General features: G+C 36.2%; 1 protein-coding gene and 1 long non-coding RNA gene across 4 annotated transcripts; one reads left to right on the plus strand and one right to left on the minus strand.

The window, feature by feature from the left end:
- Positions 1-374: 374 nt before the first annotated feature.
- Positions 375-16,412, minus strand: LOC110970509 (fibrinogen alpha chain). Of its 3 annotated transcripts, none has more exons than XM_051944468.1 (11): positions 16,246-16,412; positions 14,645-14,746; positions 12,722-12,905; positions 11,239-11,384; positions 9,523-9,621; positions 8,964-9,128; positions 8,198-8,840; positions 5,118-5,221; positions 3,098-3,281; positions 2,875-3,020; positions 375-1,544 (listed from the first exon to the last, which is right to left on the minus strand). In XM_051944468.1, exons 1-11 carry the CDS (start codon positions 16,288-16,290, stop codon positions 1,233-1,235), a joined length of 2,130 nt encoding a protein of 709 aa, XP_051800428.1. In that variant the 5' UTR covers positions 16,291-16,412; the 3' UTR covers positions 375-1,232. The 3 variants fall into 3 exon arrangements, with proteins under 3 accessions (XP_051800428.1, XP_051800429.1, XP_022076491.2); XM_051944469.1 differs by having other exon boundaries at positions 1,415-1,544; positions 2,809-3,020; XM_022220799.2 differs by lacking the exons at positions 375-1,544; positions 2,875-3,020; positions 3,098-3,281; positions 5,118-5,221 and adding an exon at positions 6,007-6,827 and having other exon boundaries at positions 16,246-16,408.
- A 704-nt stretch (positions 16,413-17,116) lies between these two features.
- LOC110950226 (uncharacterized) lies at positions 17,117-20,568 on the plus strand. The gene is made up of 2 exons (XR_007940088.1): positions 17,117-19,343; positions 20,194-20,568. It is a non-coding gene; the product is annotated as an uncharacterized LOC110950226 (long non-coding RNA).
- The last annotated feature ends 1,697 nt before the right edge of the window (positions 20,569-22,265 follow it).

A 22,265-nucleotide genomic window follows, 5' to 3' on the forward strand; every position in this document is an offset into this window, starting at 1 on the left:
GCCTATTATAGTATGTCAAAAAAACGCAACTTTTAAACATGTCATAAAAACATGCCATATGGTGATAATAGTGTAATGTGTGTTGTGAGAAACGCTATAGCAATGTTTCTTTTGAAAAAAACCAAACGTTATACATCTAAAAAGTGTGATTTTTTTTTCAAAATGTCGTAAAAGCATGCCGTATGGTGAAAACAGTGTAAAGTGTGCTATGAAAAACATTATAATAAAGTTCTCTTGGGAAAAAAAAGTCTAAAAATAAAAATAGCCATAGTGTAATATGTCCTCAAAACATGCGAAATGGTGAAAATTCTTTAAAGTATGTTGTGAAAATTGTAATTGAAGAGTGCAGCTTATGAAAAACACAAGAAATAAAGTTGAATTTCCTCTCGAATGTATTGAAGTTTTTATTTCATACAATACAGAATACAAAAAAGTCACCTTTTTTACATTCGATGGCTGCATATAGTTCTCTAAGTTTAATCTGTATATTCCAAGTCCTTTGCATTTTGACTCATCATTTAGTCAATTTTTGATTGATCAAGTTAATAATGGCAACTGATCAATTAACAGTTAGTGTTCTTATCCAGTTTGTACAGCACCCCCCAAAAAACTTCAAAAACATGCATCAGACCATAATCATCTAATAAATATGTTCAAACACATTCATTTATGAACCAAAAATGGTAGCAGTGCACTTTAATTCACAAAAAACAAAGACATTTACAGGAAAAAATCCGATTATAGAAACTGTCTCCATCAAACGTGCCACCTCTGAACAGCTTCAGCCTCTTGGACTCTGTTGTGCTCATGTTGTCGAGTTATGGATTTTGACCTCAGAGTTTGGTTTGTAGTTTTGGTTTGGTTCCTTCCCCCTAATTCAGTGCTCTATTTATGTATTGGTTCAGTTACTTGGTTTAATCAATCTCTTTCCCTTATTCATCTGTCTGCCTGTTTCTGTGAGTCTGTGCCTGGGTTCTCCAGCTCTCCTCGTAACAAATTAGACTCAGCAGTGAGGAGAAGCTCCAGATTTCAGGACAGAAACATGAATTGGGTCTATTTAGGAAGACTGACATTATTTCGATTCAAAGGCAGTCTGAGCTGTTGGAGGTTTTTAGTCTCTTGTATTCTTGGTCCACCAAACTAAAGATGATAATTCAGTTTGTTTGCTCTTTTAAAACCTACAAAGTGCTTCTAATACAACATTATCACATCCCACCTCTGTCAAAGCCTTGTCACTCCAGCTCTGCGGCATTAAGTCCCTTCTCCATCGTTAACCGATTCTGTTCGATGTCCTTAAACGGAGTCAGCAGTTCTCTCTCGACCGTGGGGATGCTCTTATATCCTGCAGACGACGCCACGCCTGCATCCACGGGCTGCAGTTTGATATGAGGGACGTCTTCAGGAGGTCTGGTGGCCTTGTTTCTCCTGCCTAAAGTCTCGTCCATGTCAGCTCGAAGCGTTTCATAGCTTGAATGATCGACTTTGAACGGCGGCACCGACCGGCAGGACCCGTGACAAGATCGTAGCTTCATATCAATGTCCACCTGGTAGCAGAAACAAGACATGAGCACCAAAACATGAAGCAGAGCTACAAGCGCTAAAGGAGAGTTAGAATTGAAATGTCATCAAGGTGCTACAGTAACCCAGAATGTATCTGTGGTTTGATGGACAAGGTAAAATGTGAATTAGTGTTGCTACTACGACTGGTTTCAGTGTCGGACTGTTTTTAGGAATAGTTTAGGTTTGGTTTTGGTCCTGACTTTGTACTAGTTGACTTTTTTTGTATTCTGACTAGTTCTGAACATTTTTTTTTTGAACTGGTTTAGGCTTGATTTTTGATTTCAACTGTACCTGTCTAGCAAAAGGCTTTATTTTCAAAAATAAAAAAACATCATAGTACAGCATGTCATCAAAAACATCATTATAGTACGTCATGAAAAACATCATCAAAACTGTCATAGTTACCTCTGCCAAGGAGGTTATGTGACACCTGGCGTTTGTGTGTCTGTCTGTCTGTCTGTTAGCAAGATAACTCAAAAACGCCTGGGCAGATTCACATGAAATTTGGAGGGGATGTAGACTATGGTAAGAGGAAGAGCTGATTTAATTTTGGTGGCAATCCAGAAAGGATCCTGGATTCTGGATCACTTTGAATTTTTTAGTATGTGGTCCAAAATAGGACAAAAACATCACAGGTTAGTATGTCGTCCAACAAATTGGAGCAAGGTGTCCAGATAGCTCAACTGGTTAAGAAGGTGATTCGTAAACAGAACTGTGTCAGAGACGCTGGTTTGATTCCAGCTCATGATCCTTGACTGCATGGGTTTCCTGTTTTCCTCTCTCCCTGTTGATTAATTAAGAATGGAATAAAATTGTTCATGAAAATATATGTCTTATGTTTCCATGAAAATACAATACAATACTTCAATTTCTAAATCGTACATAAATGTATGTGAATGCAATGTTGCATGGGAATGTCAATATCTTTGGCGGAGGTCTGCGCTCTCTGAGTGCTTTTCTAATTTAGCATGTTGTCAGAAACATTCTAAAGTACACTCAACAAAAATAAATACAACATCTTTCTTTTTGCTCCAATTTTTGATGAGATGAACTCAAAGATCTAAAACTTTTTCCACATACACAATATCACCATTTCTCTCAAATATTGTTCACAAATCTGTCTAAATCTGTGATAGTGAGCACTTCTCCTTTGCTGAGATAATCCATCCCACCTCACAGGTGTGCCATATCAAGATGCTGATTAGACACCATGATTAGTGCACAGGTGTGTCTTACACTGCCCACAACCTGGTGGAACAAGCAGGTACTGCAGCTGATCTACACCACTGATCTGAAGGTAGAACCCGGGGTCACCTCAGCTCGATACAGGTCCTCAATCTGTTTCCGGACGTCCACACTCAGCTCCTCCAGCTGCCGCGACAACTGGGTTGACCGTTTCCGTAGCGTCGTGACATTCCCGGACAGATCTTCTGCCAGTTTGGTGAACTTCAGCTCGGACACTGCAGACAAACAGGCGGTGAGTCGTTGGCGTTTCTATCCCGAACACCCAGAAACCCAGAAACCGTAGGGTCTTAACTGTATCTGCCGATGACGAGCTGCCGCTGGGAGCTGTAGACACTCGCTGCCGCCTTCATGGATTTCTCAGCGGCGTCTTCCATCGTCTTCGCTGCCCGACAAACCGTCCACAGCTTCCTGTCCACGGTGTCCCCAGTCTGCTGGATCAAACCCTTGAGTCTGCAGCCGGATGGACATTTGGAGATCTGGAACAAAACGCCACGGTTTCATCTCACAGTGGACAATGGCGAGCCAATTCTCATTAAACAGCAAAGGAAGACAAACACTTCAACTCTGTTATAGTTTTATTGGGCTGTTATGATTTCTGATCATCTTTTCAACATTTTAGTAACCTTCAAATGTTTTGTCTTTCACAAAGTTCAATTTCTTAATGTTTTATTATCTTTGTCTTATATTGCCGTTTTAATTTTGTTGTTATATTGTCTTTTTAAAACATTTCATTGTCTTTTCAAATGCTTTAAATTGTTTCCTAATGTTTTATTTAGATGTTTTGAAAGTTTTGTGTCACAAAGTTGTATAATTTTAATGTTTTATCTTTATTGCGTTTTTATGCCATGTTATTTTGTTTTTTCTTTTGAAATGTCTTAGTTTCTTTTCAAATGTTTTATTGTCTTCATTCATTTTTTTAAATCTTTTGGCAGTTTCAATGTTTAATAATCAAATTTTTTTTATAATTTTTGTGTTCTGCCTTCTTTAATTGTTGAATTAATTTTTCAATGTTTAACTTAGTTTTAATGTCTTTTTAAAAGTGTTTTATAATTTTGTTTTCAGTGTTTTATCATTTTCAACGTTTTATCTTTTCTAAACTCGTTCTTAAATTTTATTGTCTCTTAGTTACTTTTTTTTAAAGCTTCATCTTTGTCTCTTAATATTTTAATCTTTTTACATTTTTATTGTTTGTAATATTTTATCATTATTGCTTTTAGAAAATATTTTATTGCCTTTAAGTTACTTAAAAATTTTATAATCATTTTGAATATTTGAATGTTGTATCTTGTCTTTTTCAAATGTTCTCTCTTTCTTAAAATTTTTAAATACTTAATCATTAATGTGTTATGTACTTTTCTTTTCTAATAAGTATATGGTTTAAATGCTTAACTGGTTTTTCTAATGTTACCTTCAGTCTTTTTGGTAAAACTAATTAAAAATCCATCAATATAATAAATATTATGGTATTGTCTTTTTTTTAATGTTTTATTTTTAATGTTCTCTCATCTCATCTAATGTTTTATTACATTTTGTTATTTTAGTCGTGTTCATGTTTTAATGCCATATTTTGCTTTTTAATTTCGTGTTCCAATGTCTTATTGTTTCTAATGTTTGTCTTTTCTAAATATTTCATCTCTACTTATGTTTTTTTTAAAAGTTTCTTTTTGTTCTTTTATCGTCTATTTTTTAGTGCTTCACTGCATTTTTTAACTTTCTTTATCAAATGCTTTCCTCTATTGTTTATTTAGTTTTATGATGTCTTTAATGATTTAATATAATTTTCTTTAGTTTTTCTGTTATTGAGGTTATATTTTTACAATTGTTTTAAGAGTTTAATATTTTACTTCATTTTTAATCTTTGTCATAAAATATTTTAAACATCTTTATTGTTTTAATGTTTTATCATCATTGACTTTTCACACATTTAATTGCATTTACTAATGTTTTCTTTATTTTCTGTCTTAATATTTTATGACCTTTTCCAATGTTGGTCTCTTTCAATGTTTCATTTTATTGTCTGTTTCTTTTTGAATGTTTCAACATCTTACTTCTCTTCATTAATGTTTTATCATTGTGTGATTTTTTTTAAATTTTTTTTGCACATTATTGCATTTTCTGGTGTCTTAATATCTTATGGGCTTTCTTCTTGTACTGTTTTTAATAATTTACTGTCTCTTCTTGTATGTCGTAATGGTTTTGTCGCTTTTTTCAAAACTATTTGAAAGTCTCTTCTAACTACAGTTTTGAAGGGTGCAATAGATACAAAGTTTATCGTTAAGTCTGCCTATACATGGTTTACGAAGGTTTCTCACCCAGTCATCGTCCGAACACATCGGGACGTCCGGCGTCGCTCCACACTGCTGCCTCCGGATGGACTGTCGGCCATCTTGATTCTGGCGGTTGAGCCTCAAACACACTGCGGGGAAATAAAGTAAAAAACAAAAAAAAACTAAAAACGGAGGTTGGTTCACCTTCAACTGAGTTCTAGTTCAAGCAGAACAGCAAACATGAGATAAGACTGGTTGTTTATCAACGGTTCAAAGATCGTCAAATATTTAAGGTCGGTCAAAGTTAGACCTTCATTTCATCATAATATATTGATTTAACGGCTCTTTGATCAAGAACCACCATGAAGCTGCTCTAAAAAAGTGTGCATGTTTTCATTTGTTTTCACAAGTAACATAAAACTAACATAAAGTAGAATAATGTTGGTCAGAAACGCTAAATAACGCTAACCCCAATCTCCCTTCGGGGATGAATAAAGTGATTCTATTCTAAATTTGAAAAATATGTGAAGATTATAAACTTGTCTGCCTGAAACAAGATCTTATAAGAAATTTAAAAACTACATTTATGAATTTGTAGATGAGAATGTGAGCATGACTTTGTAAACTTCTTTTATGTCTTTTCAGCTCATCAAACAACCTAAAATAAATGTGGTAAAATGAAGAATGTTTGGTAAATATGCAGAAATGTCAAAAAAAAAATGCTGCAGGTTTGGTGATTTTTTTATGCAACAAAAGTCAAGATGTTAAATTTAGATGCTTAAAAGTTGGATTGTAGATAAAAATATTTTGAACAACAAAAAAAGTGCTTATGTGTCAAAAAAAGTCACATTAATTATCGTTTTTCACAGTTTTTTTGTTTGACAAATGGTTTTCATTGGAAGACTTGTGAAATGAGAGCACAAACCACAGCAGCTGAGGTGAACACGGAGTCTTTATTGATTGATCAGAGTTCAGGAACACTGGAGCGCTAAGGACACATGAGAATCAGGGAAAACACACATGACATATTTTGACACCATTATTCAAATCCCCCCACAAAGAAGCAACTCGACAGGATCCAGATGTTCGTCTCAGTTCTGGGTAAAAGTGTCTAAAAAGCAGCTGATCGGATAAACATGCGGACACTTTTGAGACCGGCCGGTTTGTACGACGCCCACACGACTCCACTCGGCTCATTCGGGCCTTTGGAGTAGATCCCGTTTAGGTTGGCCGTCTGGCAGTTGTTGTACCACCAGCCGCCCCCGAACCGCTCCGCACATCTGCCCCCCGACACGTCCCGGTCAAAGGCACTGAACTTCATCCCGTTGTGCGTTGGTGCCAGGGCGTCGCCGGCGTCCCCGGTGTACCCAGACACATGCAGCGGGAACCCCTGGTCTTCAGGACCGACCCGGACGGTGTACTCGGCGCTGGTCACGCCCCCCTCCCGGTCCTCCAGTTCCACCTTCAGCATGGTCTCACCCCCAGCGGTCAGCAGGTGGAGGTTCTGGTTGCCCAGCCAGAGCTCCCCCTTCCCCTTGGCGTCAACCGAGCCAAAGCCGTCGCGGTACTCGGCCCAGGTGCGGTTGAAGTCGAGCGCGCCGCTTTCCCTCTGCTGGACTAACGACCACCCGCCCATAAAGCCCTCTTGCTGGCAGTAAACCTCCACGGCCGCCGTGGAGTTGCTGCCGCCGAGTTTGATCTTAAACAGGCCGTTCGTTTCCCCGTTCAGGTGGTTCCGGTGGGCGTCCACACAATCTGTGAACAGAGACCGCGAGTTAGCGAGGACCGGCGCCGTGCCAAAGCCTGACGGGATTGATCTTAGCCTGGATTATAACAAATCCATTTGATAAACTCCATAATGCTCTGATGAAGTTTTCTACTTGTTTCTAATGCAATTAAATTGTTTGAGAATTTAATTTTAAACATTATAATCCCACAGAGTGACTGTACACACCAAACACTGCTTGAAGTAACCCCAAATGTCTTGCCTGACTTTGCTATTAACTGCTCTTTAGAGTTTGCTGCTTTGTTTGATTTAATCTGCAGCTTTAAATTAAGCTTGAAATCTTTTAATTTTAATTTATTTTTGGGCACAACACCGGCTTTGGCTGCTACAAAACTGACTCCCAGTTTCTACGTGTCTTCTGCTCTTTTACAGCGCTGCAGTTACGAGGAATTTTTGGTAAATTCAACTCCCTCAACTCTGGTGCGGATTCTTTTTTTTCTTTTTCCCCCAAACAAACATATTTTATACTTCTATTCTATTCATATTTTATATTTCTGAACCCTCTGAACTCCAATCGCTTTCTGAACATTGTTTTTCTTCACTGTTTTCTCGTTTTTTCAAAGCAGTATAAAGTCCTGCACCTTTGCGGAAACAGAACTACCACGCTTCTGCTTGTGTGACAGTTGTTAAGCCACAAAGCATAAAAAGTTGAACTTCTCTGCTTATTTTTTTTTTTAAAAAGGAAGAAATAGGGAACCAATTTTTTTCACAAGAGTGCTGTTGAGTTTTTTTTTAATTTCAAAATCTCTACAATGCAAATACTTTATTTTGGGGGAATTTTCTAAACAATTTTGATGAAATATCATGATTTTAAGCTTAGATTCGATTAACTTTCCTGACAAAAACCAAACATGATCAGTTTTTACACTTTTCGGGCGATAAATGGCACCACTTTGTCAACACGCTCATTGGGGTTTTGGGGCTCAGAGGGTTAAAATACTTTGAAGATGGTTCAGATTTTTGGTTGGTGTTCTGACAAGAATATGAACTGTGTTTTTTTTTTAATGTATTTGCCAGGGAACGTTGCTAGTTTCCATCTCGATGATTCTCAAAATTAGGCCACAGATCTGGCGACGAAAGCTAAAACTACTCTGATTGGTTAAATGTTTAGTATTTCCAGGACTTTAGGTAGGCCCTCGGTTTACACATTGGGCCAACTACTTCAAGAAACTGCAGCTCTTTGATGCTCCAGCAACAAACAACAACAAACCCAGCATTCACCTTTCATTTTGGTACATAGGGGCTAGCTAGCCAGTTGGCTGATGCTAACAAATGCTACCTAGCCTAGCGTTGCCCTCACAGCGCTGCTAATTTCACTCTAGGTCGGATGTTTTGGTACCTTTTCCTACATAATCTGCCTGCCGCTCAACGCGCACGCTGCTCATGCTGCGGGCGTGCATGTCGGGAAGGTCGTCGTCCACATCTCTCGTCTTGAACAAGCCGAGGTCCGAGCCGAATGGATCCATAAAACCCGTTTTGGTATCTCCGAAGAGGCTTCCTTTAGTACCACCAGAGTGGTGCGATGACGAATGCGATGAGGAGGAGGAGGAGGAGGAGGAGGAGGAGGAGGAGGAGGATGTGTGGGTGAGGGTGGGGAACAGGGAGCTCAACCCTGAATTGGTGTCCCTCGATGTCTGGCACTCAGGTCCTCCTTCAATCACCTCCTCCGTCTTCTCCACCGGGCCGTCCTTGGTGTAAACAGTCGTCCTCCTGATGCTCTTGGTGCAGGAGGTGGTGCTGTGGGTGGTGATGTGGCCCGTGCTGGGCTGACCGTAGCCACCGCCCAGATCGAACAAACCTCCGTCCCCTCGTCCGCCAATCTCGGTGATGGATTTCGAGTGTGTGGTGGAAGGACTGGAGGAGGAGGACGAGGAGGAGGACGAGGAGGAGGATGTGGACGAAGAGTAGGAAGTACCTGGGTCCTTGGAGACGGTTGCCGGGGACGATGTGGAGCCTTCCGCCTCTAGGATCAAACGAGGCACCTGGAGGAAGGAAAAGGAGGCAAGACTGTGAACGTGGTTTCAGAAAAAGGCGTTTTTCTGAAAAACACAAACGTAAAACACCGAGCTGGAACTGAGCATACGCGGAGCATACTGGACCCTCACCTCCGGTAAATCGTCGTCTTTCGTCTGAGCAGCTGCCCCAGTGACGATGTGACTGGATTTGTAGATGCTGTCTACGGTGACGTCCTTCAGCGGCTTGCTCTTCATCACGTAAAGCGACCCCACTGACACAGTGTTCTGGGCAAACTGGGAGTCCAGCTGGTTGATCTGGGAATTTAAAGGGTGAGAATTATTTGTAGTGAAAGTATCATTGACATGTTGACTTTTCAAGGATCACCCAACAACTTTTTACTGCAGCTTTCGATTTATTGAGTAGTAGGTCAACCTCAACTAATAAAGAGCAACTATAACTATGGAGCGTCTTTAACTAATTTAGAGCAACTTTAATATATAATAGAGCAACTTTAATTAATATAGATCAACTTTATCAACAACAGTAAGTCAAACATTGAATCAAACCCTGATTTGTATTTTATTTTAGTGCAACATTGCCTTAGAATTAACAAATTCAAGCAGCTCCGAGGCACAAAATCAAGAGTTTCCATTGAAATTGGACAAAGTTCAAACCCTCACAGCATCAGTTTGTTATGGATCTGTTTACCTGCTTGTCCAGGGTCACGTAGCTGTCCTGGTCCACCTGGTGTTCAGAGTAGCTGGCACAAGATCCTTTGCAGGAGCGCAGCTTAATGTCGATGTCCACCTGACAAGAGATGGCAAAGAGTTATAAACAAGCAAATGAACAGCGACTGAAAGTTTCATTCTGGAGAATAAAAGTACGATATAGGAACGCTTGTTGACTGGAAGCTACAACACAACACGGCAAAAAAACCTCAAAAAAGTAACATTAAGTGAAAGTGACTTGTTGAGACAGCCACAGCTAATAACACAACTGGAAAAATTCAGTTTGTTGTTTTGCATAACTAAATAAGACGACAACTCTAAGCTAACCAGCTTAGCATATCTCCCCTTCAGTGAAAATGAGGAAATGAGGTAATTTTTTTGGTAAGACCTGAAAAATAAACTAAAAATAATATAATTTATTGGAAGCAGTAACCACTTTGTGAAATTCCTCAGACTAAATACTTTCAACCTAAAATTGTATTACATATATATGAGATTCATTATGTCTTCATATTACAGAATATTTACCTCCACCAAGGAGGTTATGTGACACCTGGCGTTTGTGTGTCTGTCTGTCTGTCTGTTAGCAAGATAACTCAAAAACGCCTGGGCAGATTCACATGAAATTTGGAGGGGATGTAGACTATGGTAAGAGGAAGAGCTGATTTAATTTTGGTGGCAATCCGGAAAGGATCCTGGATTCTGGATCACTTTGAATTTTTTAGTATGTTTTAGTATGTGGTCCAAAATATGACAAAAACATCATAGGTTAGTATGTCGTCCAACAAATTGGAGCAAGGTGTCCAGATAGCTCAACTGGTTAAGAAGGTGATTCATAAACAGAACTGTGTCAGAGACGCAGGTTTGATTCCAGCTCATGATCCTTTACTGCATGGGTTTCCTGTCTTCCTCTCTATCCTTGGTGGAGGTCTGCACTCTGAGTGCTTTTCTAGTATGTCTTGTTTTTGTTGTTTTTTGTCTTTTTTGTCTGAATTTTGTTCAGTTCAGTTTTCGCTTTTGTCATTTTTTCTCTCATTTGTGTCATTTATTCTAATTTTTGTCTCATTTGTGCCATTTATTGTAATTTTTGTCTCTTTTTTTATTTTGTTTCCTGTCATTTTGTGTCTCATTTTTCGAATATTTTGTCTTGTTTTTGTTGTTTTTTGTCTTTTTGTCTGACTTTTGTCATTTGTCTTTTATTGTTTCTTTTTTGTCTCGCTTGTGTTGTTTGTCTATTTTTTGTCATTTTGTTTCTCAATGTTGTCATTTTTGTCTCGTTTGTGTAATTTTTTGTGTAATTTTTGTTGTTTGTCCATTTTTTGTCGCTTTGTTTTTTGTGTTAATGTTTTGCTCTCATTAAAACTGCACAGAAGACATTTTGTAAATCCTTCTAGTCAGGGTGGTGGAGGTGCAGGATCTTATATTGAGCCCACAGTGAGGAAAAATGAGACAGAACAAAATAATAATTAAAAAAAAAAAACAACCAGAAACTGCTTTCAGTTCTGGGGGTTAAATTACAGATCGATTATTATGTTGTATTTTTAGACCTGTCAATTTTCATCAAGCTGTGGTCAAAAAGAAATAGATTATAAACAACAAAATACAATTTAGATCTACATTTTTTAATTATTTAAAGAAAAGCATTGGTTGTAGCGCAATATCATTGTACCTCGAGTTAATATTTAAAAGTTCGTACCTCCAGTCTCTGCATCTCGATGACCTGGTCCTTGACTCGATCCTTCAGGGCGGCCAGGAGTCTTATCTGTGTGTCGATCTTTATCTTCATGTTCGTGATCCTCTGACGCAGATTCAGGGCCAGGCCGTAGTAGTTGTTGTTGTTGCCTGGTGGAAAAGACGCAAGACTTCTTCATTAAAAGACGGAGAGTTATAGCAACCAAAATGTGGCACAAAACAATCATAAAAAGACACAGAAAGACCAAACTGTCACAAAACTGACCAAAAGATCACACAAAAGGACCACAAGAAGATATAAAATGATCTAAATGTGAGACAAAAACACCACAAACGATGACAAATGAACAAAAAGTGAAGCAGTAATACCAAAATCCAAAACAAAACAACCGCCAAAAAGACAAAAGGTCAAGATAAGGCACAAAAGACCACAAAAATAACCAAAAGTGACACAAAACAGCCACAAAAAAATGCTAAATTACCCAAATGTAATTGAAAAAGGCAAACAAATTGACACACAAAGACCACAAAGAGATGAAAAATAATTGCAATGTGACTCAAAAGACCACAAAAAGAGACAAGAAGATCAAAATGTGGAACAAAATGATAACAAAAAGACTCAAAATTGTAAAAATGTGACACAAAAATACCACAAAATGACCAAATTGTGACACGGACTTCCCCAAAAAAGCCAAATTACACATGTGACACAAAAGACAAGCAATGTGACACAAAGACCGCAAAAAGATGCAAAATGTCTCAAAAGGTGACAAAATATCGGCAAAAAGACACAAAATGGTCAAGATGTGGCAAAAAACCAACCGTAAAGTGACACACAACCAAACTGGCACAAAACAACGGCAAAAAAATGAAAAATTATCAAAAGGTGACACAAAATGACCAAAATGTGACACAAAAGACAGCAAATGTGACATTAAGATCACAACAAGATATAAAAGAACCATAATGTGATACACAACCGGAAAAACAAAGCAAAATACCCAACACGTAATCAAAAAAGATGTGAAATGAGCCAAACCTTCACAAAACAGCCACAAAAACACACAAAAAGATCAAGATATGGAACAAAACAAGAACAAAAAAACCCAAAAATGATGACAAATGAACAAAAAAAAATCACAAAAGATGGAGTGGCTCAAAACATCCACAAAACGATCCAAAATGTATAAAAAAGTCACAAAAACATCCACAAAAAAACACCAAAAGATCAAGACGTGGCACAAAATGACCACAAAAAGATGAAAAATGACCAAATTGTGACACAAAAAGACGACAAACACAATGGAGAGAAAAAACAAAAAGCCTGGACGGATGCTGTTCTGAATGTTTGTCGGCTACAACAAGAGACAAAAACCAACAGAACTGCATGAAACTAAAGCTGTAAGCAGCTTCTGTGTTCAGTTTAATGTGAGCCTCCTGGTAAACGAGATCGTGTTCACAGGGATGCCAGGTGGGAAAAGACGAACCAGATTCGAGGGTGAGTCTGTCCCTCAGGTAGTCATAGGTCTGTTTGGACCCCTCGTCTGCGCTGCGGTGGCTGGCCTTGTTCTTGTCCAGCAGCCCGCGGATCTGCTCGATCTTCTTCACCGTGGTGTGGTCGAATTTGTCCATCAGACCCTGGATCCTGCAGCCCGACGGGCATTTAGGGCCCTGAGGGAAGAAAAGTTCAAGAGAAAAGGTCATCAGGATCCACTGTAGCGCCATGGTGGGACACACTGCCTTTAAAAAAACCTCTGCAGAAACACAAGAGCTAAAGCTAGCTTAGGCTAACGTTAGCAACCACATCAGAGCTGCAGTTGAACCGATAAGTAAAATCAATCCCCGACTATTCCGATCGATAATCAAAGCACTGTCACAAACCTTTTCTGGAAATCTACTTTATTTTAGCCTGGAAACAGTTGGCTAACACCGAATAAGTTGGTATTTAACTTTATTTAGTGGGTACATAACAGAAAAAATAAACTTACAGGCAGTTTTTTTTAAACTTTTGGACTAAGCTAAGCTAGCAGTTTCCACCATTTTCATCTATTACATTGGTTGTCAACTGAAAGTTTGCCCAAATGTAGCACACTCTGGAAACACTGGAAACAGTTAGCTCATAGCTATTAAGTTGGTGTTCCACTTTATTTAATTTGCACAAAAATTGCACAAAATGGAAAAAAGCAACATAAAGGTGATTTTGCAAAACTTTGGGACAAAGCTGGGCTAACAGTTTCCACCATTACAACTAGAGTTGCATCGATTAATGGATAAGTTATTAGCTATTATATTAGTCATCAACTTAAAGTTTGCCGAAATGCTGCTCACTTACAAACTTACTGTCAAAATTTTCTGGAAATCTACCATGTTTCAGCCTGGAAACAGTTAGCTAATAGTAACAAGTTGGTAACTTACTTTGTTTAATTGGTGAAAAATGGAACAAAGTAACTTAAATGCTATTGTTTTTAACTTTCAAACAAAGCTAGGCTAGCAGTTTCCACCAATGTCTGCTATTAAATTAATTGTCAACTGAAAATTTGCCTAAATGTTGCACATTAGCAAACTTATTGGCAACATTTTCTGGAAAAAATGTCTCCCACAAATTGTCCACAAATGTGTTGCTTTTGTGGAGTTACAGCATGTAAACCGTTAGCTAATAGCTAATAAGTTGGTATTTAACTTTTTTAATTAGTAAAATTGAAAAAAAAAAGTAATTTGAAGGCATTTTTTAAAACTTTAACACAAAGCTAGGCTAGCAGTTTCCAACGTTATCAGCTGTTAATTTAGCCATTAACTGTAAAGTTGCTCAAATGTTGCACACTCTGGACATACTGGATACAGTTGGCTAAAAGCTAATAAATTGATGTTCAACTTTATTCAGTTGGTACAAATTGAAAAAGGGCTCGAGAAAGCAGTTTTTCAAAACTTTCCGACAAAGCTAGTCAAGCAGTTTCCACTGTTCCCACAAGAGCAGTGACGATTAATCGACAAGTTAGCTGTGAAATTAATCGTCAACCTAAAGTTTGCCCAAAAGTTGCACGTTTGCAAACTACTTGCAATCTTTCCTGGAAATTCACTTTGTTCACTGTAAATTTTCCACAAACATGTTGCTTTTTGTAGAGTTACAACTTGGAAACTGTTCTCTAATAGCTAATAAGTTGATATTTAATATTTTTTAACTGGTAAAAATTGAAAAAGGGCGTGAAGACAGTTTTCAGACAGAGCTAGGCTAGCAGTTGCCACCCTTCCCACTAGAGCTGTGACGATTAATGGACAAAGTCATCCATGGTGCTGAAATGTGGAGAAATCTGTGATTAAGAGAAGATGTGCTAACGTCATGTACTTTTATTATTATCACAGGAGGAAAGAGGACAAAGTGATGACTGTAGGGAACAGAGGAGGAGGCGTACCCATTCGTCGTCGGTGCAGAAAGGCCATTCCTTCTCGGTTGCACATTTTTCGGATCTGGTGCCGTGCTCCACCGGGCGGGCACCTCTCGGGTCAATCTGGGCCTGAAAACCAGACACAGTAGCTCGTTTGGTTCACAAACGCAGAAAAGAAACATATTTAACATATCCAGCCTTCTGGCTAATTCTGTCTTTTTTGACCATGTGTAATCATGTGTTTTATGAAATTATATTGTCCCCTTTCAAACAAACTAAACTAGAAAACTAGATATTTCTGTCACAATGAACATGAAACTCGAGACCAAATGCGGTTACAAAGTTAAATTCGGGTCTTTTTCACGGTTCGGTGATGTCATTGTCCAAATGAAATAAAATTCTGAAACTCAGAGAGACATAAAAATGCATTAAATTCATCATTTTGTACCAAAAACCACAGAGAAATGACAACTTCTAAAGCTTACTGCTGACAAATAACCTATTTTATATAATGTGCAGCACATACATGCAGTAAAATCACATTATTCATGCTTTTTCACTGTCTACTTTGGCTAATAATAATACAAAAATAACTATAATAGAAATATTTTTATATACACATATAAAACATTGCCAAGATATATTTAGACCTAAAGCCACAAAATAAATATATATATTTTAAAATTTAATACATATATTTATAACCATTATTATTATTATTATTATTATTATTATTATTATTATTATTATTGTCGAAAATAATGTTCATAATAATAAAGTAATAATTTTCATTTATATATATATGAGACACAAAAGAAATAAAATGAAAAATATCGAAATAAAAATACATTGAAAATAACAAGAAAAATACATTGAAATATTTTTAATTATTGTTGATAATAATAAAAAAAATACATGTAGAACTTTAATATCACTTATTATTATTATTATACAATTATTTGTCATTATTATTATTTTTAAAGTGTGTTTATTAATTTGGAAAGGACTTTACAACTTTTATTTGACTAAATCATGCATATTATTATTATTATTATTATTATTATTATTAGTCAAATAAAACAGTATGTAGTAGGTAATAAAGTATGATTTTTTAAATTTAATTTCTTTATTATTTCTTTTTTTATTTTGTTAGGATTTTGATTTAGTATTTCACTTCTTGTAAGTATTTATTGTTTTGTCTTCATTTTGTTTAACATTTTTATTCACCTTTGCTTCAGTTTTTTTCTCTTTTCTTATTTTTTTTGTAAGAATTTTTACATTTTTCCCATTTCTATTTATTACACTATTTATTTTCTCTTTTTAAAAGAGAAACAGTTGGCACTTTTTGTTTTTCTTTTATTATTTTTGTCTGAATTGAATGATTTTTACCTTATTATTTATTGCACTTATCTGTGTTTTTTCTTACATCTTTTCTTGTTTTTCAGTTGATTATATGTATTTTTCCTTTCCTCATTTTACCTTTTGTGTTCAATTTTCTCTTTTTACTTTTTTTCCTGTTTTATTTCCTTCTCCTAATAAAATAAAATTCTACTAATTCTTGTGATATGAAAACAAATAGCTCAACCTGTTAACATTTTCTGGTAAAAACACTAAAATAAAAGACTCACCGACGCCACAGAAAGCAGGCAGACAATGAAAGCGAGTCGCTGCATCTTCTCTTTTCTCGTTGCTGAATGTTTCTGCCGTAGAAGCCGTCGATCTTTTCAAGCTTCAGAGTTGAGCAACGACAAACTGTTTGAAGAACATTTAGTCTGAACTTTGGTCAAACAAACACGGTGAAGTCAAACAAACTGGATTTACTGGAAAAAAAATGGTTTGTCCTCAAAGCAAAGTGACAGAAATTAAACAAACGATGAATCACTGAGAGTCAGCAGGTACTTATAGGTTTTATCTGTTTAGTGTTTTATCTTCTTTTACTTTATTCTTTTTATTACATTTTTATCTTCTGATTTTATTTTTTGAGTTATTATATTGACCTTTTTATTTATCACAATAATTTATTGTTTTCCTTACATTTTTTAAAAAGTTTTTATTGTTTTTGTCTATTTCATGTATTTATCTCTCATTTTGATTTTAAATATTTATTTATGCTTCTCCTACGTTTATTTTTCCCATTATTTCTTCTTGTATTCTTATTTCCAGATTTTGATATTACTTTGGTTTTTCTCTTATTTTTTCTAACCTTTTGTCTGAATTTATTTAATTTTTAAAATTCTTTTATTTATGGCACTTATTCATTGTTTTTCTTACATTTTTATGTTTTTGTTCTCTTTTTATCTATTTAATATATTTATCTTTTCTTCAGTTTTTTCTTGCATAAATATTTAATTTCTCCTTCATTTATTTTTATTCCATTATTTCTTCTATAAATTTTTCAGGATTTTATGTCATTTTAATTTTTCTGTTATTATATTTGTCTGAGTTGTTTCATTTTTTTAACCATTTATTTAATGCATTTATTTATTGTTCTTACTTTTTTCACATCCCTCTTTTCTTTTTAAATAAATATTTACTTTCTCTAGTTTCTCTTTTTATTCTATTATTTTCTTATTTTAGATTTTGATATTGCAGTTTTTCTCAGTCGTTTTGATACGTTTCTTGAATCGACATTTGCAAAACAGTAAATGTTTTTCCCAGAACAATTCGTACAAATAGCAAAACACCATGGAGTACCTGCAAAAGCCAGTCTCTTGCATAAGATGATTAGTCCATCTCTCTACAGTAAATATCTGTGTCAGTGAACATTTCAGGTCCATCAGAATGAGCAGTCCTGGTGTCACTGTGTGGATAAAACAGTCAGATTGTTTAGTCATGTTGTCATTCTAACAGTGTTCTCTGGAGGGATGTTCTGATGTAAACTATGGATAAGGTTTGGTGACAATTACTGTAAACTGTAAGTTACATCTTAGTGTATGTGGGTGATAAGAGACTGGATGAGATTCACATTTATGCTTTTACTGTTTGTGTTGTAATTTGTTGACAGACCACGTTATTGTGATACAGAAATGAAAACGGCTGCATAGCACAAAGAAAAAACAAAAAAACTAAAGTAGAAATGTGAACATAGGAGAATCTCCTGAGGGAAAACTGTACATGCAGTGCTGTAGGAATATCTTTTCTTTTGTCTTTGAGTGATTTCAGAGAACCCTAACCTTTCACACATTTCCCTTCATAAGAGGAAGTCAAGATTCACCTGGGAGCAATTTGCCAGTTCAGGACAGATTTAGAAAAAAAAGTGTAATGGAAATGTATAGAAACATCCTTGACATATTCTGACAACTTATTCAACCACTTTGAGACCATTCAACAGAGCAGTGATTGGTCAGCCCATAGTGTATCCAGTCTTCTACATATATCTATGGTGGACATGTCTGCTAGCATCTGTGGCTGCTGTTGACCTTGTTTTTGGAGTAAAACACAGTAAGAAGATAAATACTTCTAACCAGTAGTGTTGTTTTGTTGTACGTTAAGTCAGCGACTTGTGAAGAACTGTGTTTTGTTGTGTTTGAGCAGTTGGTCCGGACGCATTAGCTAGCTAAGCGGCTAAGTTAGCTCGCGGGCTAATTAGCACAGGTGGCTAATTTACTGCTGAACACCTGTTTTAGTTGCTTCCGCAGCTGTCTGTCATTAGAATGAACTTCTCAACCTGTTTTCTCTGCTGTGTATTTTATCTTTTACAAAAGTTATTTTAGGTTAACTGGAACCCCTTCAGCTGTACTGAAGTTTAACATTCAGCTGGTTTGAATTAAACCGTGCTTAACTTAACATTGCCTCTCTGAATCTCCATAATTTCATTAAATTCCTTCTCTCTTCCACTGCTCAAGTTCAATCCAGTATATAAAGTGATGTTAATAATGATTTATTAATTATTGCATGTATTTGTCAACAAGCCCTCCAACTCATACGACCACACAGGTTGTATGTAACGTGCCCCTGAATACGACCCATGAGAGCGTATTTAGGTTAGCGCCCCTGTGAGGGACAGGAAGGCATTACGGGATTTAATTCACGAAATGGCTTTTCCCTCACTTTGGCAAGACGGGTTTAGGGTTATGGTTAGGGTTAGGGTTAGGATTAGGGTTAGGGTTAGTGTTGGGTCAAAGTTTGTTCATGGTGACGTTTCAGCTGAGACACCGGAGTGTCGATATTTACTCAACCACTACAGGTCGCTTAACTTCAAAACGTAACACTCGGTCATAATACGGGCGTGTACAGACGACCTATGTGGTCGTTTTTTCTATGAGGACAGTCTCGTATTTGTAGTCAAACATGAGTTGAAACATCTTTTTGGATCTAGAACTGCACAAGCCGTTCATTTTCAGTCACCTGACGAGTTAAACTCCCCTTTTTACGTGAGGTTGAAGCAGAAAGTCTGAGTTAACAAAGGAAGTTGTTTATAATGTGCAATGCTTGTTATGTCTGACTGAGGCTTTAGTTTATGCTGAGCTGATTTACACGTAGAAACTTTGTTCAGGAAGATTTCTCAGTAGCTCAGAGGTCAGGCTGCTTTTACACAACCTTATATGTCTGCCAATGCATTCAGCAGAATTTAGAAACACAACACTTCCTAAACAAATGTTTTGAGGCTGTGAGTTGAACGTTTGAGAGTCTATCAGTGTGTTTGTTTGTGGTCTTTGTTTGTCATCTCTAAGCTCCTCACACGTCTTTACCTGCACATGAGGAAAATCACTCCTGTAGAACGCAGGTATGTTTGTCATTATTCTAAAAAGATGGTGACCTGTCACAAACCCATCATACAGAGTCAGCCAAAATAGTGTTTACACACATCAGGGAAAGAAAAACTTGCCTAAATAATTCAATACCAGATTTATTCAGACATCACCAGATTAATAAAAGTTATCTTTGGCCTCTACATTTAAAAGAGGTGCTCAGAGTGGAGGCCAGTGGCTTCCAGACATTTCTGTTGTGTTGTTGTCGTCACCTGTTGATGCTCCATTCATGAGGGTAGCGCCATCTGCTGGGAAAACATCGTACAACAGGACATAGAGTTATCGTGATTTGATCAAAGTACTGATACAAATGAAGTATCTATGAAAGTTTTTCTTTTCCTGATGTGTGTGTGCGTTATTTTGGCTGACTCTGAACTCAGTGAGAACTAAACTGTCATTTAATTGTTGCTCTGAAAGCTTCTTTAGTGAGAAGGTTTCAGTTCTTGTTTTAGCAAAATATGTTAGAATAGAAGATCTTTATTGTCATTGTAGATGACACTATCTGCAAACCAGCAAAGTACATCAGTCTGAGGTATATAAACATAAATAAGTAAAGAAAAATGCTTCTGAAGCCAATCGTAAACAGAATATTATGAGGGAATATTCTAAAAAGGAAAGAAGAGCTCCATTCTCACTCCTGTCAGGATAAACTGTCATCAAAATTGACTTTAAGTTTAGCTTTAACACGAGATAAAAACATTTACTTTCATTCCTGATGTTGTCCAGTTTTAATTAAGTTCATGCTTCTTTTATAAAATGATGAAAGTGAATAAATCGTATTTCTGTGATCTGTGTTTGATTTCTGTCTTTTCTCCTGTCGTCCAGATGTTCAGAGGGAGCTGATGCCACATCTGGTCCAGCCGATGGAAGGTCTTGAAGTTCTCTGGCTGAAGATGGTCCTCTGACTGGATTTAAGGTTCAGATGCTCAGGAACAAACTCCACCAATGAGCCAACAGGGAAGCTTTAGCTTTATTAAATGCTGCTATGAAGGTATCACTGTTTTTCTCTGTGAATGCAACGTGCTGCGACTGAAACCTGAACTAGAACTTAGAAGTAAATCCTTTAGTTGCATTAATAACCTCAGAACATTCTCATTTTGATTCCAGTCTTGGTTGGAAATAGAATCTCTGTATTGGTTCAGGTAAAAACTGAACTTCACAGCATGTTGGAGCAGAAGCAGCAGATAAAACTGTGCTGGTGTTGGACTGTCAGAGCGTCATGTTGCAGCTCAGAGCAGCTTTTCTGTCTCACTTCATTCTGACATTCTGATCCAGTTGATGGTGATCCATGCTGTGGAAGTCTCACATCTCCTCATTTAATTACACTGTTTATTCACCAACACTTTATTAAAGAGCCATCTAGTTTTTATTATGAAGAATGTGATGTTTTAATTTCTGTGTGAATAACTGCAGTCTAATGGAACAGCTGGAACTGTAACATCATTTACCATGTGAGCCCAAGAAGACTTGAATAAACTCCCTCCATCCCCTGAACACATTTTATTAAAAAGTTTTAGCATAGTTTTTTTTCTCTCTTTGCTTCTTTAATTTTGTCATCTGTGTGAAAGGTGCTAAACAAATAAAGCTGAATCGATTAGCTGAATAACTGACTAACTCATGATTGTGACAACAGAAGTATTTTTATTGTGATTTAAGGGTTTGTTTCATTTTTAAGGTTGGGGTTAAAATCTTGACAAAATAAAAGATTAAAGAAATAACCAACATTAAAGAAGCAATTAAATCAAAGGAAAAGAAACATTTAATACAATAAAACTTCAAGAAAGAAAATGAAACATTAAATACAATAAATTATATTAAACAGACAAAACATTTAATTAGATAATTAGAAGATACAAAATGTAATTATGAAATTAAACATTTTTAAACAAATATTAAACATTAAAGATTAAATATTTTAGATAATTAAACATTTAAAAATATAATTAAACAAGAAGAATATTAAACATTTAAAAAATACAAAACATTTATTTAGATGATTAAACCTTTAAAAAGACGAAACATTTGGTTAGAAAATTAAATATTTAATTAGAAAATTAAATCTTAAAGACAAAACTTTAAATAGGAATTAAACAGAAAAAACAATGAAGCAAATAAAAGAAAATTAAACATTAAAAAGTGGTAAAACATTTATAAAGAAAAACCTTAAAGATTTAATCAAAAAATTAAACATTGGGAAAGAAAAGGAAATTTTTCAAACAAGCCAAAAAACATTTGAAAAAAACAACAATTAAACATTAAAAAGACAAAACATTTAGAAATCAAACCAGACATTAGAAAAGAATAAAAGGTGAGAAAAGAGCAAAACTAAACACCAGTTAGACTTTAGAAGATCACATTAAACAGAAGAGACGATAAAACGATGAAAAAGAGCAAAAACAGATAAAGGTCTTAAAGCGTTTTCTCATCTGAAATGAAAACATCAAGTTGTTTCTTCAAACATTTCCTCTTTCTATGTTCTCGGTTTGACTGTGGACAGATTTACTAAGAGCTCATTTCAGAAAACTGCTTTCCAGATAAAGTCTACTAGTAGTTGAAGGCATCGATCAAACTAATGTTACCTTCTGAGCTCCACAAACTTTACTGTTCAGTGAAGAGAATCAAAGTTTGTTCAGGATTTCTAAAGAACCCACAGGTGAAGGTCTGAGAAGAACTCAGATGGATGGTCTAAACGTGAAATCAAGACTCATGGTCACAAGTTTTAAGGCTTCTGTTAACCACAAAGTTCAAACTAACAGAGAAACTTTTAAGATTTCAGTCCTCAGACTGTCGAAAGGTTCAAACTAACAGAGAACTACTCGGGAACTTAGAAGATATCAGTCCTTGGACTGTCTGAAAGTTCAGTCTAACAGTCATCCACTCAAGAACTTTTAGGTTTT

The sequence above is a fragment of the Acanthochromis polyacanthus genome, chromosome 24, assembly GCF_021347895.1.
Source record: "Acanthochromis polyacanthus isolate Apoly-LR-REF ecotype Palm Island chromosome 24, KAUST_Apoly_ChrSc, whole genome shotgun sequence".
In the NCBI taxonomy this organism is placed as follows: Eukaryota; Metazoa; Chordata; class Actinopteri; family Pomacentridae; genus Acanthochromis; species Acanthochromis polyacanthus.